Here is a 13831-nt window from a genome sequence, read left to right as displayed (position 1 = left end):
TAGATGAATTTGCATCTATCTATATTGCTGGGAATTATGAAGGATATATACAGCTTGTTCAGCGTTGCCCGAAATTAGCCCATGGGCCTCAATGGCATCACATATGACATGGGCTCTCCGCTTTGCAATACTGACAGAGGAAGCAACCAACTACTATTACATAACTCGGAGAAAGCAGCGCGCGAAACGTAACTTTGGAACCACGCGCACAAGGAAAACTTTGTCAACCACCAACATATCCACCACCATTACAGAAAAAAGATATCCAAGGGCAGCACAGACTTACCACCATAACACAGGTTTCAGGACTCAAGATTCATTTGAGCTACTCACCTCTCGAGCCCCAGACATGAGCTAAAGCTTCTCTCTTCCTGTCAACAGAAATTAAAAAGGCATCTCCCTTGTACATGCTGACTAAGAAATAACCGCGCTGTCATTTAAGCTTGCAAGCTGCATTAGCCGAATCCGGGGGGCACCATAGGATCATCATCATCACCCGCTGGGCCGCTCGCAGCAGCTGTCTCACCTCCATTTAATTTCGCTTGATTATGATTTTCCAAATTCGGCTTTGGCTGCTGTTTCTGCTCCGCTGCTGCTGCTGCTGGTGCTGGTGCTGGTGCTGCTGCCGCTGCCGCTGCTGCGATGTTATTGTGCTGATTATTTCTGCCAAAACCTGGTGGTTCCAACGGATCATCATCCTCCGCCTCGACTGCAACAGTTGTTTGTGTTTTTGCTGGCAAAACTTGTTGCTCTTTTCCCTTCCTCTTCAGCTTCTTAGAAGAAGGCTCAGGGGCCTTTTCAGGGTTCAGTATCCTATTGTAGACAGCTTCTACGGTTCCCCTTATATCAGTTTCATTGGACTGGATGACATTCCATACCTCATCCGATATTTGACCCATTATTTTGCTCCTGATATGGAAGAGCGGAGTAGCAACAAGTTGAGTTAGTAATCAATATCTATTGTGGACATTTAAGAAGCGATAAATTTGAAAGCTTTTACAAAGATGTGGCTTAACTTACCCAATATCTTTATAAATTGCATCAGAAAGGTCTTTTAATTTTAACTTCTCAGATCCATCTTCTTGTAGTATCACTGACTGTTTTACCTCTGAGATGATTTTGTTGCGTAGCACCTCCTGCAAGAAAGATAGCATGCCATCAACTTACAGAAGTATATGTCATTAATACATATCTGATGAACAACGATATGTTACTGTGTTGCATTCAACATCTACTGAGCAAGATGGTGACCATGTAAGAAGTTATACACACATCTAACATGGTGAAACAGATACTGTCACGCATATTTCAAATTTCCTAATAGACAGGTAATACAACACAAGAACTGTAATTAAGATGTGATCACAGGAAATCAATCATATGCACATTAAACATGGTTGAAAGGACTATAAGTAGAGAACCTAGATAATATACCCTTCATGTCTCAAAAAAGAAAAGAAATAAAGAAAGACAGCACATGCTTCTAGTACATGGAAACTTCTACTGGCGGAGCTTACATAAATAAAGTCCATGAAGAACAGGGCATTTTCATCAGATGGACTGAGCAATTGGAACAAAATTTGGAATGAAGTTGAGCACTTGGCAATCAGCACAGCTCATGGACGACAAATCTCTACCTAATGAAATTCACACCAGAGACTCTTGCCACGCATTGGGCCACGTCGCCGGTAAACAACGTCCGTTGGATCTCGGACCTGGTTCAATCGGACGGCCGTCCACGGACACAACAGCAACTGCATCCAGAACCTGCCGGAGCGCTCAGGCCGCATCTGTCTTCCTCGATTCCGCTGAGTACTCCTTCCCCACCACGCCACCCTCCTCTTCGGCACAAAACAGAGACTCAGTTCCTCCGCACGCGAAGCTACGTATCGACATAGCCAGCGCGTACACGTTTGACGCGACAGTGATGCCGCTGCAGGTGCTCCACTGGAGGGCGCCGTGGCCCGCGAGTTGGTCGTCCGTGGGTAGCTGGTGGGTCTCAGAAGCGATGACAAGGAGCCAACAGGAGGTCTGGTACTGACCATCGTCATGCCGACTGACCTTGCTGAGCTTGCTGGGTTCAGCCTCGTTGGTGCTCTCCCTGTGCTCAAAACTTGGCCGCTGTAACTATAAGTATCTGGACTAATTCAGTAATTCACAGGCAATCTGCACGCAGTGTCACGCACATTAGGCGTTTGTTGGAATGCTTATCTGAGTGTTGCATTACATTACACTAAGATCAATTAAAATTGACAATGCGATAGTAGCCTTTGCTACATGATACCATTATATTTCAGCTCCCAGCATCTGAACTTCATTCAGTTTGCCGGATGCTGAACTGAATTTCCTTTGGATAAAGGTATGCTAGAGTGTTCTATTGACAATAATGAAGCAATCTGATCATATCCATTGATTATTGCCTACTGATTTTTGTGTGCACAAACGTTGAGTTTGGCTATGAACCCGTAGCCGTATCACAGTTTTTGATAAGTGCAGCGCTACTGTGAGATTGAGAAAATCAGGAGTTTCAGTTTAATCAGGATACAAATATTAAATACTTCTAAGCTGGATTGGCTTAAAACCAAAGCCCCCCTTGAAACAGGAAAATATGTTCTCAGGTAAGCAGATGATTCGTGGCTATGAAGTATCAATGTCAAAGATGATACTGCCAACTTATATAGTAGGACAGGTTAATACTTAACATACTCCAAAAATACTCACTAGAGCAATGATCATCTTCTCTGCCTCTCCTATAAACAGGTCGCATCACAAAGTATTTAAAAGATAAAATGTGTACCATTCCTGTTGAGATGTACACAGGTAACCCAAAATAATGTTGGTACTTATCTGAATCTATTGTCAATAGTCGCAAATCTGCTTAATCAAGACATATATATTGGTAGGCACTCCATTTGGACTGGCCACCTCTACGGTGAGCACAGCAAAGCTGTGCTTGTGCTTCTAGTAATAATAAACAAGACTCAACCATGGCAAGAGAGACGTCTCCTGCTCTCCCTGGTTAGTTCTAAGGTAGGGGAGTGCCAAACCCTGGCTGGCCAGGAAATGCAAATCATAAATAATAATAATAATAAATAAGCAAAAAATTTACCACAGGGGAGATTTCCCCGGCCTTTGTTCTAAGAAGATGCCATGCTTCGAACCCGGGTTAGGACGGGAGTTTCAACAACTCCTGAAGTTCACTGCTCTAACTAGTCCATCACGAGAAGCATAGCCGAATATCATGCTGAAACATTTGTTTATAAGAAAAATATATAGATTACTGTCTCTCACATTTATATGTCAACAGATGACCAGGTAATGATAATTATGCAATACCAAATATCCCCAAAAGGCAAGAGCTCTGACAGATAACTCGAACAAATGGTGCCCTGTACCATTGGTGTTACAGTTTCAGATAAGGTAATATTGGCAGCCTGAGACACGGATTATCAAGGCTACTGATTTGAGTATTTATCTCTACTCCACCATGTTGCAGCAGCCTGACAAGGTTCCACCATGTTGCAGCAGCCTGACAAGGTCAAGCCAGAATGGCAAGACCCCAGCTCAATGAGAAAAGCTCATAAAATTATTTAGCCGTTACTCATCACTAGCTCCAATCCAGTGAAACCATTTTTGGCATGTCACTCAGCAGGGACGATTCAACTCTCCACTCCAATTATAGTCCTAATTAATGCAGCATCTCAAAACCACTGCACTTGTTGAGAGTGGCAGGCTGAACGTTTCCACAATCCTAATACGACGAAAAGGAAAACACTGGTCTTACGGCAGCTTAGCAAAAAGCATGTTTGCCTTTCTTGCGCGCCGAATTTCAAATCTCCAAGGAATTGAAACATAGCAGGAAAAATGCATATGCATGTGAAGACCCTCCTCAAAACTGAACCTTCCATTTTCCTATGCAAACCACAGCCAGATGTACGCAAACCTCTTCAAGTGTTGTATCGTATAGAGGAAATACTTGAAAGTTGAAACTTCCTTCTTCCAAATGCAGCAAAGCATAACATAAATTTAAAAAAGGTACAAACGCTCCTTTATGTTCCAAGTTCTCTTCCACCATGCTGCAAATAATAATTTCTAAAAACTTGGCAACATGAATTGAATCGAACCACTTTAGGACCTTTAGGATTTCAACTAAAGAATCCCCTCAACTAAACAAACACCAGAACTTACATTGTGGTTTACCCAAACGAGACACAATGCAAAAGGATCTATTCCTAACTCAAGCACCCATGAAAATGATTTCTGCCACAGCAAACCCCAGTATCCAGTACTTTCTGCAGAAGCAGCATCTCTTCACTAGAGAACTACCAAACGCAAAATCTATTCCAGCCTCAACCAGGGTTCAATCTAAAACGATCCCTACATAGGCTCGTAACCCCTATACGCTTATAGGGGACCAAACGGACCAAATGCCGGAGAAACCCTAATCTCCGGGTCGCCGATTCCAATCTCTTACAAACAATCAAAATAGTAGCTAATCAAGTAACGGCGATGAGCAATCCACAGAGAATTCAGTGAAAAGGAGTGGCATATGCGCATCAAAATTCCACCCCGCGCAGGATTAGGGACTAGGAACAACGAAATCGCAAAACCTTGGGGTAAAGGATTTGGGGGGTTGGACGTTTGGGGGAAGCTTACGTTGTCCTTGACCTTCCGAACGATAACGCGGCGGAGGGCGTCGAAGTCGCCGTCGTCCTTGAGCCGCCCCACCACCTCCGCCGCCGTTGGCGGGCACGGCTTGGGATCGCTCATGGGATCGGGGAATGCCGGCTGGAAGCCTCAATCCCTAGTTTTGCTGAAAATGATGAGCACGGGTATTATGCTTGACTGCTTGTGAGTTGTGACCATACGTAGTGTCTAACCTAACTGAAATTCGAAGATCCTAGAGCTCATTATTATCAGCCGTTGGATACAACTGATCAGATGGCTAGAAAATTTCCATTTGCACGTAACTGGGTGCAAATAAAAAGCGATCACATCAGTTTCTCTTTATATTGGCATATAAAAATCATGGTTTATTTTTTTCTGTAAGAATCATGCCTGATTATTGAGTTAGGTTTACACTTACAGCAGCTAATCGCCCCTTGTTTTATTTAAGAATAAAAATCAAAGTGTGCACGCGGCCGCACGCTGATGGTTTAACACTGATCAAAATTCAGACAACAGTCATACTACCAGAGAGTAAACAAGAAGTAAAAAATGAAGCCCAATGCAGACTTACATCTATGAATGCCAACGTCTGGTCCAAAAAATTTCACATCGATCTAAGTTCATACAGCTGAGATCAAGAGGCGAATGAGAAACCATCTATCCCTCTTACTGCTACAGATGCATAATGTCTGAACCTCAGCAAGCACATTCAGACAATCAGTCTAAGCAGACAGTACTGGACTGGACATGCCACATTCACATTCAGGTTACAGGCTTTACAGCATACAGCTCGGGCGGGATAGACATGCATATTAACCAATAACAAGTGACTGTGTCCAGGCGATTCAAGTCTTTAGAGAACTGAAGGTAAGCTCGAGGGCCAATCTTTTGTCTTCTGTGGTTCTGATCACACCGTGAATGTTCAGTCCTGGAAGCAAGTGAAACCTTAACGACTGAAACGCTCTGAAATCGACTTGGGTATGAGACTGGTTGTGCCTGATTGTTTCTCCAGTCTGTGTCAAGAGATGGACAGTGTTGTTAGAATTAGACACAAGAGTGCAAGCAATAAATGAAGGGATAAGGCAAAGGGTAGAACCTTGCAATCTCTTCCACAGATTTCATTATTTGCTCCGAACTTGTTTCAATCACCTGTCCCCCGAGTATCATCTCATCCAAAATTGTGTGCAGCTGCATCAGATATTGATACGTAAGTAGTATAGCACATCAATATGGAAGGCATATGAAGAAATGTAAGACAGCTGGAATGAGTCCTTGGGACATTTTGTCTTGAGAAATTCAGCATTTTTCTATACATACATGTCAAAGTATTCTCACTATGGGCACAGCAGGAAGCAGGGAACAAGGAGTTTCCAGCAGCCAGCACCATATGCATCCGCATGTCCATAGCTAAGGGCCCAAAGTTTGGCGAAGCTCTTCTTTTGTCTTAAGAATTCACATACTAACAAAACTCTATTGCCCTCTCTTGTGATGACATGAAATTATGCTCCACTAGCCTCGCCCTTTATATACCTTTTTCTACAAGTTATGCGCCACTGAGAGGTGGCAAACGAGCGGGGAAAGAGCCATAATGAGTAGGCAGCAGGAAGGTTGCTGCAGATTTCCTAGTTTCAAATTTATTGTTTAATAGATACGATACCATCTTTGATGATTTGGTTGGTTATGTCTATTATCAGCTATCTGTAAGATTTATGAGGACTGTCCTCTGCATAAGCATAAGTATGAGCGCAATTTAGAGCCAAGCAAGCAAGGGAATAAAGAAACTCTCTCTATGTATCTTGGCTCTATCACTCTGCCTATCCAAGGCCTCTCCCCTATGGGTGCCTTTCTGTCTAGTGGTATTCTTCTTCAAGGCCATTGTCATCCAACCTCCTCCTGGTGTGCCATGTACTAAAAGAAAATAAGCCATTTCAAACCTGCCTGTCTTTTCTGAGGTATTCATGCAAAAATTTACAGCTTCAATTATGCTTTTGAACTCAGTCGAAATTAAAGCAGTCTCACATATTTAAGTTGTCCAGGTACTGCCAACCTTCTGTGGCCATTAGGCCGACTTAACACCACACACTTAAAGTCAGACAATGGCGTGTCAATACAATCATGATAACTAGATGTGTGGTAGTGGTAGATAATGATATAGCTATGCTGCATAACAGGTATTCTTGGAGTTGGACATTGTTGTAAGCTTTTGGATTTTCACTGCAGATGCCCCGTGTATTAAAAGGCTATTTAGTACAGATAATCCGGTTACTCTGAAATTATTTTGATGGTGTCGGAAACCTTTTGCAGTCCACCTTTTTTGCTACCCAATAACATGTGATGGGCAAATGAGGGGTCAACAACAAATGGAAACTTCAACATGAATATAACAATGCACACTTAATAGACTGACTATATAGAATAAATGATCAAATCAAGAGGATCACGGTACCTTGTTGAAGTTAAATACAATATCAAGCTCACATACATTCTTGAAGCATCTGTCCAATGTTTCAACGAAAACTGTGCATAAAACAAAATTCATACAGATTATATCATTCTCCTAGAATCGGAGTTGATAAGAGAACTCCCTTTAAACAAAAAGGAAGGCAAAAGAGGTCTTCCATGACAGTGAAGCACAAGATGATAATCTCAGCAGCTAAACAGAAATGAAGGAAATAGATTAATGTTTAGAGCGTCCTAGTGTAGTTACATCAAATTAAGATTGCATTGCAAATCTAAAATAGAAAATTGCAAGTGAGGATGTTTGAATACTGAAACAAGCATAGAAAATAGTTCATGATTATGTACAAGTCAAATAGGTTAATATAATGTGACTGCCTTCCTCTTTTATTTACGCACAACTCATGTACCTATCAATTCTAATAACTGAAAGAAAAACATCAGCACCAATAAGCCATTAGGTTACCTTGTATGAGATCAAGCATGGCGAGTTCATTCTCAGAGCTATCAAAGACAAAAACAAAGTATAGTGTGGCCAAATGCTTGTAGACCATTTTTGTTCCCTGCAAAGCACAAAGAAGAAAATCAAACATTTCTGACTTTCATCGACTTGTTGTCGATAATGTGGCCAGATTTAACCTTGATGGAACAGAAATCGTAAACCTACCAAGGAAAACTTAATTTACAACATTTGCATACCACTGGGCAGTTAGCACAGTTAGGCTACATGCAGATGACTTATGATATCAATCTGTATATCTAAAGCCACAGAAATCAATTGGCATAGTAATTAAATCCTTTCCTTTTTTCCATTGCTAGCATTTGCATACCCCGTCCCTTTTGCATAAGATTTACTCCTAGATCAGTCCTTACCGGGCCAAAGATCGAGTCCACCTCAACGAAATTGCTCACGCTGTCGGGCCTTGCAGAGAGTACTGAAACAAGAGACTCAATAGTTCTAAGTACATCATCCATACAAAATTGGGGAAGAAATGAGGAAGCGAACCGTGCATACATTGGAAGACACTGCGGACGAGGTCCTGATGCTTCTCCGGTGGCTGCAGTCATGAAACGGAGGTGGAAGTGAATAAAGGTTGAGACGAATTTGCTTCACTAGGCATAATTTTTCGAGAACCGAAGGATCCATGGATGAAGCGGTGCTTGATCTGGGTGGGGAAATCGACCGAGCACTTGTTGGGTGGGTGAAGAGGGGAGAGGGGGAGTAAGGGGTGACTGTAGAGAAGAGATAAGAGGGTTTGGAACCTGGAAATTGTAGAACTTGAGGAGGCGGGGCTTGGCCTGGGTGCTTATCACCATCACCGCTTGAATCATGGCCGGCGACGAGGAGGCGGCGGAGGTGGCTGGAAGGGTAACGATCAGATCGCGAGTGCTAGTCAGCAGAGGAAGCCGACGATGTAATGAGGATAGTGAAATGATAGTGAGAAAATCTAACACCAAAGGCGCCTGTAGCTCAGTGGATAGAGCGTCTGTTTCCTAAGCAGAAGGCCGTAGGTTCGACCCCTACCTGGCGCGTATATTTTTTGGGTTTTGATAACTTGTCGTTCAATTGTTTTAGTCTCCCATGTAGCTGGAGGTCTCATTTTTTAAAAGTTTTTAGAAATGTTGATACCATTTTAGTAGCATTTTTTAGATTCTTGGTGTGGCAGATAAAATGTTTTATTTCAAGTTGTTTGGATCAATTTAGTAAAGGCTAAAACTCTTGTTGCTTGATTAGTGTTTTGTTTCACTTTCAGCTTCCTACACAGACAGCAACATTATATCGATTTTGATCCTCTGTACTGATTTAGTAGCAGTTTTGTACTCTAACGGTCTGCTGGATAATTTTTTGTAGAGTTCCTGCTGGGTAAATTATTTTTACTCTAACATGTTCATATCAAATTAGCAACATTTTTTTGCTATAAGTACGCTTACAAAATGTTTATTTCACTTTCAAATTTTGTAACTAACGATGGCAACATGTTGTCGATTAGATGTGTTTCGTTTATGATAGTGAATCAAATACCAGAACTAGCATAATATGATGATTTTTCTGTAAAATCCTAAAGAACATGCACGTACGTGCCAGCGAGGCTCTGTATCTCGAACATAAAACATAGGCTCTATATATATGTGTATATATATATATATGTCCGAAACATCTTTCACGGTTTTTTAATTTGCCACTCTAAATGTTACAGCAAACTCATTACAACAAACTCTTGTTTCATTTTTTGTGGAAGGTATAAAGATTGGGTCCGATTTTATTAGGACAAACAGCTTGCCTGTTGCAGATTTTAACAAGTTTGATATTGACTTGCTGAACACTCTAGCCCGCAGGTCGTGGAAATTTGCAAGCATAATTTTCCATCACTAATTCCTTGTGGTGAGAGATATTTGATGTGGACTAGTGGGACTGCCATTACCTAGTTTGAGATCCTGGTCACAAGGTAGGAGGAGTCAGTAGATACTCTTTTGCTGCCAACCACCAAAATTCATCGCTCTTTCTTTTTTTGGTTGCGTGGATAACTATCGACGGCATTCTCCTGACACTTCTAAAACAATGACACATCGGCAGAAATTTTGAATCTCAGGAGAATAGGGCTCGTTCATTTTTTGCCCCAATTAAAAGCCTGTAATTTACAACATTATCACCTTTCAAAAAAATATATGCAACATTAGTATGAATTGAATTCACATTAAATTTTGATAATTAGTTACGTTAGACAATTTATTCGCTGCTTCATTATGAGCTACAAAAATAGGAACGGAAGAATGCTCGCTTTGTCGTCATGGCGTTTTTATATATTTTTCTCCTAGGTTGCAATAGGACTTCATGCTGTCATGCATGAAGCGGTGGTTTTGGACTCTGGTGTGCATTGTGTGAGGTGTCAGTTGAGGGATTTCCGGGTCCTCAGCTCCAAAAAAAAAAAGTCCCTAGGATATATAGCAGAACAGAAAATCTCTGCCACTCTGCCAGGCCTGTACCATACCATCACACTGAAGAGCTGAACGGGAGAGGGACTGAAGGAGGGAGGCATCCCACAATTTCGGAGCTCGATCAGGTAAGCAGTTCATGACTCAATCCCCCTCTGGTCTCTACTCCGCTGAATTCTCCTAGTGCTATTGCAAACTTCTCATATGGTTGCGGCTGCGTCCGTGGGTACAGTTCTGGCACACAATCGAAAATCCGTTTCTTGTCCTTTCTTCCTCTGGGAGCTGTTGGTCTATGCAATTGTGGATGAAGAGTTGTTTCTGTATGAAATCATCCGGAATTGGTGGCACCGATCCTAATATTGCGGGCAAGCTTGATTTCATCTTCGTTTTCTTGCACCTTCCATGTTAGAAGGTCGAAGAAATCTTTAATCTGCACCCCCGACCACTAGGTTTAAGTCAGAGAGTCAGGTAGAGTTTCATCTCTAATATGTAAATTTCCTGACAGTTTCCCTGCGAATTTGTAGACGTTCATCCCTTATCCCTTAAGAGTTTGAGAGAGAATTTACTGTAGTTCTTGGCTGATCACTGACTGTAATTTGTCCTGCCAATCTAACCACTGCAATTTTTTTGTGCAGATGGAATACTCTGTAATGCCCAATTCCTGATTGTTCAGAAACTACATCCAATTCAATCCCATCGTCTCATGTGAAAAACTTAGCCCCAAATTCTCTGAACATGGGTGACATTCCCGAGCCGGAAGCTGCCATGGCCGTGCCGGAGCCGTCGTCTTGCCTCACCCTGCGAGTCTTCTACCTGAGGGTGAGCAGGTGCGAGGTCGACGAGTCCTTGCTGGACACCCTCACACTCACCCACATCCCGCTCACCCCTGACACCGAGCTGGAAGTGAGCGGCGCCGGTCAGAAGCCAAGCATCAGCAGCGGCAAAGCAGGCAGCACCGTGTCGTGCTCCCTCCGCCGCGACCGCGTCGACGCGAAGTCGGAGGAGGCCACCTTCGTCAGCACGGGGACCGTCAGGATGTCCGGCAGCGTGCGGTTCGAGGTCCACAACAGGGACGAGCGGCTCCTCGTGGGGATCCTGGAGATGTGCGACGCGGAGGGCAAGGGCAAGAAGAGCTGGGTGATGAAGTGCCAGGTCGCGACGCAGCGCGGGTCGGGGTTCCTGAGGTGCAGCAGGGACACGGAGATGAAGCCGCCGGCGGTGGAGGTGTACGTGGCCGGCGTATTCCGGGGCACGCCGATCGTGTTCACCAAGGCCATGCAGCTGCGGTTCAGGAGGCGGCGCCAGGTGAAGGCGTTCATGGACCCGATCCCTGAGTGCGCCGAGCAGGCGGAGGACATGAGCCAAACGCCTCCGAAGCAAGAACCGCAGGTAGTCATCAGATCAGAGAAGTCGCAATCTTTGCCTGCCGATTAGTATTTCTTTGTAGAATCTGAATTCTGATCACATTACGTTCATTCCGTCAGTCCGTTGAAATTCAGAATAGTTTCTTTCTTTCTTTTAGCAGCCACTCTGAACTGAAAACGCCTGAACTGCTTGCTGCGTCTCGTGCAGGAATCGGAGTACAGGTGCTACAAGCCCGACCCGGACGCGGACGACGATCACGAGGACAGCCTCTGCAAGAGACCCGCGGGGCTCGACGAAGACGAAGAGTACAGCGAGCTGTCGTGGTTCACCGCCGGGGTGCGGGTCGGCGTCGGCATCAGCCTGGGCATCTGCCTCGGCGTCGGCATCGGGGCCGGCCTCCTGTTCCGCTCGTACCAGTCCACCTCCAGGACCCTCAAGCGGCGGCTCATCTCGAACCTGCTCGGATGAACAACCCACTGCAGTTCGAGCGCCCATCTGGGTGGCTCCTAAAACTTTCTTAGTGATGATGATGAAAAAAAAGAAGGATGTAGATGACGAAACGTTGTGCGCTGTGCCGGACGCACCCTATTGTAGTATATCCTCGTGCAGTTGGTATGGCGTATTGGCAGTGTGCGTGCCATGGCGATGCTGCCGTCCTGCCGCTTCCGACGCCAGCCAGGCGGCGGAGCTACTTTTTCCAAGTCGTCGCTGACCTGAACCCTGATCGTTTCATGTATGACATGTTGGTTCTGGCTTCTGGCGGCGGGCATTGGGATTGGGGATTGACTCCGGCGGTGCCCGGTGGGGCCCACGGGCAGAGAGTCATGTAGGTGCGTGCCATGGTGCTGCCAACTACCACTCTACCAGGGCCTGGCGAGCACGTGCCAGGTGACAGTCCCCGGCCAGAGACGGCTGCGGCGAGTGCGGCGGCGCGTGGTCGCCCGTCGCCGTCGTCGTCATCTCAGCTTGGTTGCGCAAATGCGAGGCCGCTGCTCTGGGGCGTGCTGACCGGACCCGCGCCCCGGACGGGCGAGGCTGCGCGGCCGCTGCTCGCTATCGGAGACGAAGAGGGAGAGGACAGGGGAGGCGGTCGTCGTGGACTCGTGGCCGGCGCAGGGCAGATGCTATGCTAGGCTGCTGCTGAACACCCGCCGTGATATTGTGTTCATCCATGATCTGATTTGTGATTTCCATTCCGAAAAGCTCCGGTGATGTGCTCTCTTCTTCGACAAACATATTCTATCTTCAGCTCTCGTTTGATCGTCGTGGATTGCGGGATGTGTGTGAATGTGAGACTGCCTTTCAGAGTTTCAGCGTAGAGTGTGCTTCGCAAAAAAAAACAACTCGCATAAGGCGAGCAGGGTTGAACTAGAGGGCCTCTATGGGCCTGTCTCGACTGTCGTAGGCGGCCCATTTTTTATTTGGTTGGGCCTTGGGTGAAATTGTCTGGGCTGCGGAGTGAAGCGCTGGAAATACTAGCAGTCGCCTACGTGACTGACAGTCAAACCATGAAATATTTTTTATATTGTTGGAATAATTATTCCAGCTTAAAAAATAAATGTTTCATATTTAGAAAAAATATTTAAAAAAATCATCTAAATGTAATCTTGTTTTGAAGATTTCGTCATAAGAACACAGTGGTGCAGTCGAATTTTAATTTGGATATACGATTTTGAATAATAAGACTATGTGATATCTTAATGTCCTGTCACTCCGAGTCCCACTGAAACTAACAACCCAAATGCAGCACCAGCAAGCACAGGGATACGGCAGAAACTGAGGAAGAAATGGCAAGGTGCCCAAACAGGTGTCAAGAATCCAGAGACGTCAGGTATCCACACAGACCTCTACGATCAGCTAGGAGCCCTGTTCACCAATCATTCCATCCAGACGCCGAAAGAAGCCGAGGGGTTTAAGGCCACCTAATGGTGACAGCACATAATGTAGCTCCCGTTGCTTACTGGAATGCAATCCGATGGGACGGTCCGTCTTGAACTTCCTGATGTTCGCAATCATCATGAGCCTCGGAGCCAGCCCGTCAGGCGTCCGGCGAGGACGACCTCCCACCAGCATCGCTTGGCCTGGATCCCAGGCTTTCCCCCCTCTGCAACCGCCCAATCCATCTAGTAAGACCAACTTCAGCAGTTCCTCATCTAGCCTCCCAAAAGGAAAATGAGGGATTTTAACTACTATTTATGGCTCCAGCAACTCCCCCATCCCACCCCCATTTCCCGAGAGCCTCCCACGATTGCCCGTAGCTACGGGATTACCATCTCTCTCCTATCCGAGCCGTGCCTCTCTCCTTGCGACACGTGGGGCAGTGGGCCCGCTGGCCGTTGGAACTGCCGAGGAGGCCGCAGGCGTGGACCTCCGTGGAGCCGCGCCGCCGTGGCCGAGGTGGAGAACG

The 13831-nt window shown here is 45.2% G+C and overlaps 3 protein-coding genes and 1 non-coding gene across 5 annotated transcripts; 2 read left to right on the top strand and 2 right to left on the bottom strand.

Annotated features, from left to right (window-relative positions):
- On the bottom strand, window positions 1–4853 carry LOC112873873. Its single transcript, XM_025936958.1, has 3 exons — window positions 4657–4853; window positions 1021–1136; window positions 1–909 (listed from the first exon to the last, which is right to left on the bottom strand). Exons 1-3 carry the CDS (start codon window positions 4768–4770, stop codon window positions 456–458), a joined length of 684 nt encoding a protein of 227 aa, XP_025792743.1. The 5' UTR covers window positions 4771–4853; the 3' UTR covers window positions 1–455.
- A 358-nt stretch (window positions 4854–5211) lies between these two features.
- On the bottom strand, window positions 5212–8558 carry LOC112873874 (AP-3 complex subunit sigma). The gene is made up of 7 exons (XM_025936959.1): window positions 8389–8558; window positions 8141–8183; window positions 7999–8060; window positions 7592–7688; window positions 7115–7185; window positions 5765–5856; window positions 5212–5681 (listed from the first exon to the last, which is right to left on the bottom strand). The coding sequence occupies exons 1-7, from the start codon at window positions 8455–8457 to the stop codon at window positions 5615–5617; spliced, it is 501 nt and encodes a 166-aa protein (XP_025792744.1). The 5' UTR covers window positions 8458–8558; the 3' UTR covers window positions 5212–5614.
- Window positions 8559–8585: 27 nt separating this feature from the next.
- TRNAR-CCU lies at window positions 8586–8658 on the top strand. Its single transcript has one exon. It is a non-coding gene; the product is annotated as a tRNA-Arg (tRNA).
- Window positions 8659–10030: 1372 nt separating this feature from the next.
- Window positions 10031–12179, top strand: LOC112873872 (uncharacterized protein At1g01500-like). Of its 2 annotated transcripts, XM_025936956.1 has the most exons (4): window positions 10041–10187; window positions 10292–10527; window positions 10695–11448; window positions 11632–12179. In XM_025936956.1, the coding sequence occupies exons 3-4, from the start codon at window positions 10795–10797 to the stop codon at window positions 11890–11892; spliced, it is 915 nt and encodes a 304-aa protein (XP_025792741.1). In that variant the 5' UTR covers window positions 10041–10187; window positions 10292–10527; window positions 10695–10794; the 3' UTR covers window positions 11893–12179. The 2 variants fall into 2 exon arrangements, with proteins under 2 accessions (XP_025792740.1, XP_025792741.1); XM_025936955.1 differs by lacking the exon at window positions 10292–10527 and having other exon boundaries at window positions 10031–10187.
- Window positions 12180–13831: the final 1652 nt, after the last annotated feature.

The sequence above is a fragment of the Panicum hallii genome, chromosome 9 (genome assembly GCF_002211085.1).
Source record: "Panicum hallii strain FIL2 chromosome 9, PHallii_v3.1, whole genome shotgun sequence".
Taxonomy (NCBI): Eukaryota; Viridiplantae; Streptophyta; class Magnoliopsida; order Poales; family Poaceae; genus Panicum; species Panicum hallii.
This window is presented reverse-complemented; position numbering and strand designations above follow the sequence as displayed.

Excerpts from the sequence above, each read along its gene's own strand:
- LOC112873872 (XM_025936955.1), top strand. The coding sequence starts at position 10,795 with ATGGGTGACATTCCCGAGCCGGAAGCTGCCATGGCCGTGCCGGAGCCG. Across the intron at positions 11,449-11,631 it reads CTCCGAAGCAAGAACCGCAG|GAATCGGAGTACAGGTGCTA; the intron begins GTAGTCATCAGA and ends CGTCTCGTGCAG.
- LOC112873874 (XM_025936959.1), bottom strand. The coding sequence starts at position 8,457 with ATGATTCAAGCGGTGATGGTGATAAGCACCCAGGCCAAGCCCCGCCTC. Across the intron at positions 8,061-8,140 it reads CGTCCGCAGTGTCTTCCAAT|TACTCTCTGCAAGGCCCGAC; the intron begins GTATGCACGGTT and ends CTCTTGTTTCAG. Across the intron at positions 5,857-7,114 it reads TTGTATTTAACTTCAACAAG|CTGCACACAATTTTGGATGA; the intron begins GTACCGTGATCC and ends TATCTGATGCAG.
- LOC112873873 (XM_025936958.1), bottom strand. The coding sequence starts at position 4,770 with ATGAGCGATCCCAAGCCGTGCCCGCCAACGGCGGCGGAGGTGGTGGGG. Across the intron at positions 1,137-4,656 it reads TTCGGAAGGTCAAGGACAAC|GAGGTGCTACGCAACAAAAT; the intron begins GTAAGCTTCCCC and ends TCTTTCTTGCAG. Across the intron at positions 910-1,020 it reads GCAATTTATAAAGATATTGG|GAGCAAAATAATGGGTCAAA; the intron begins GTAAGTTAAGCC and ends CTTCCATATCAG.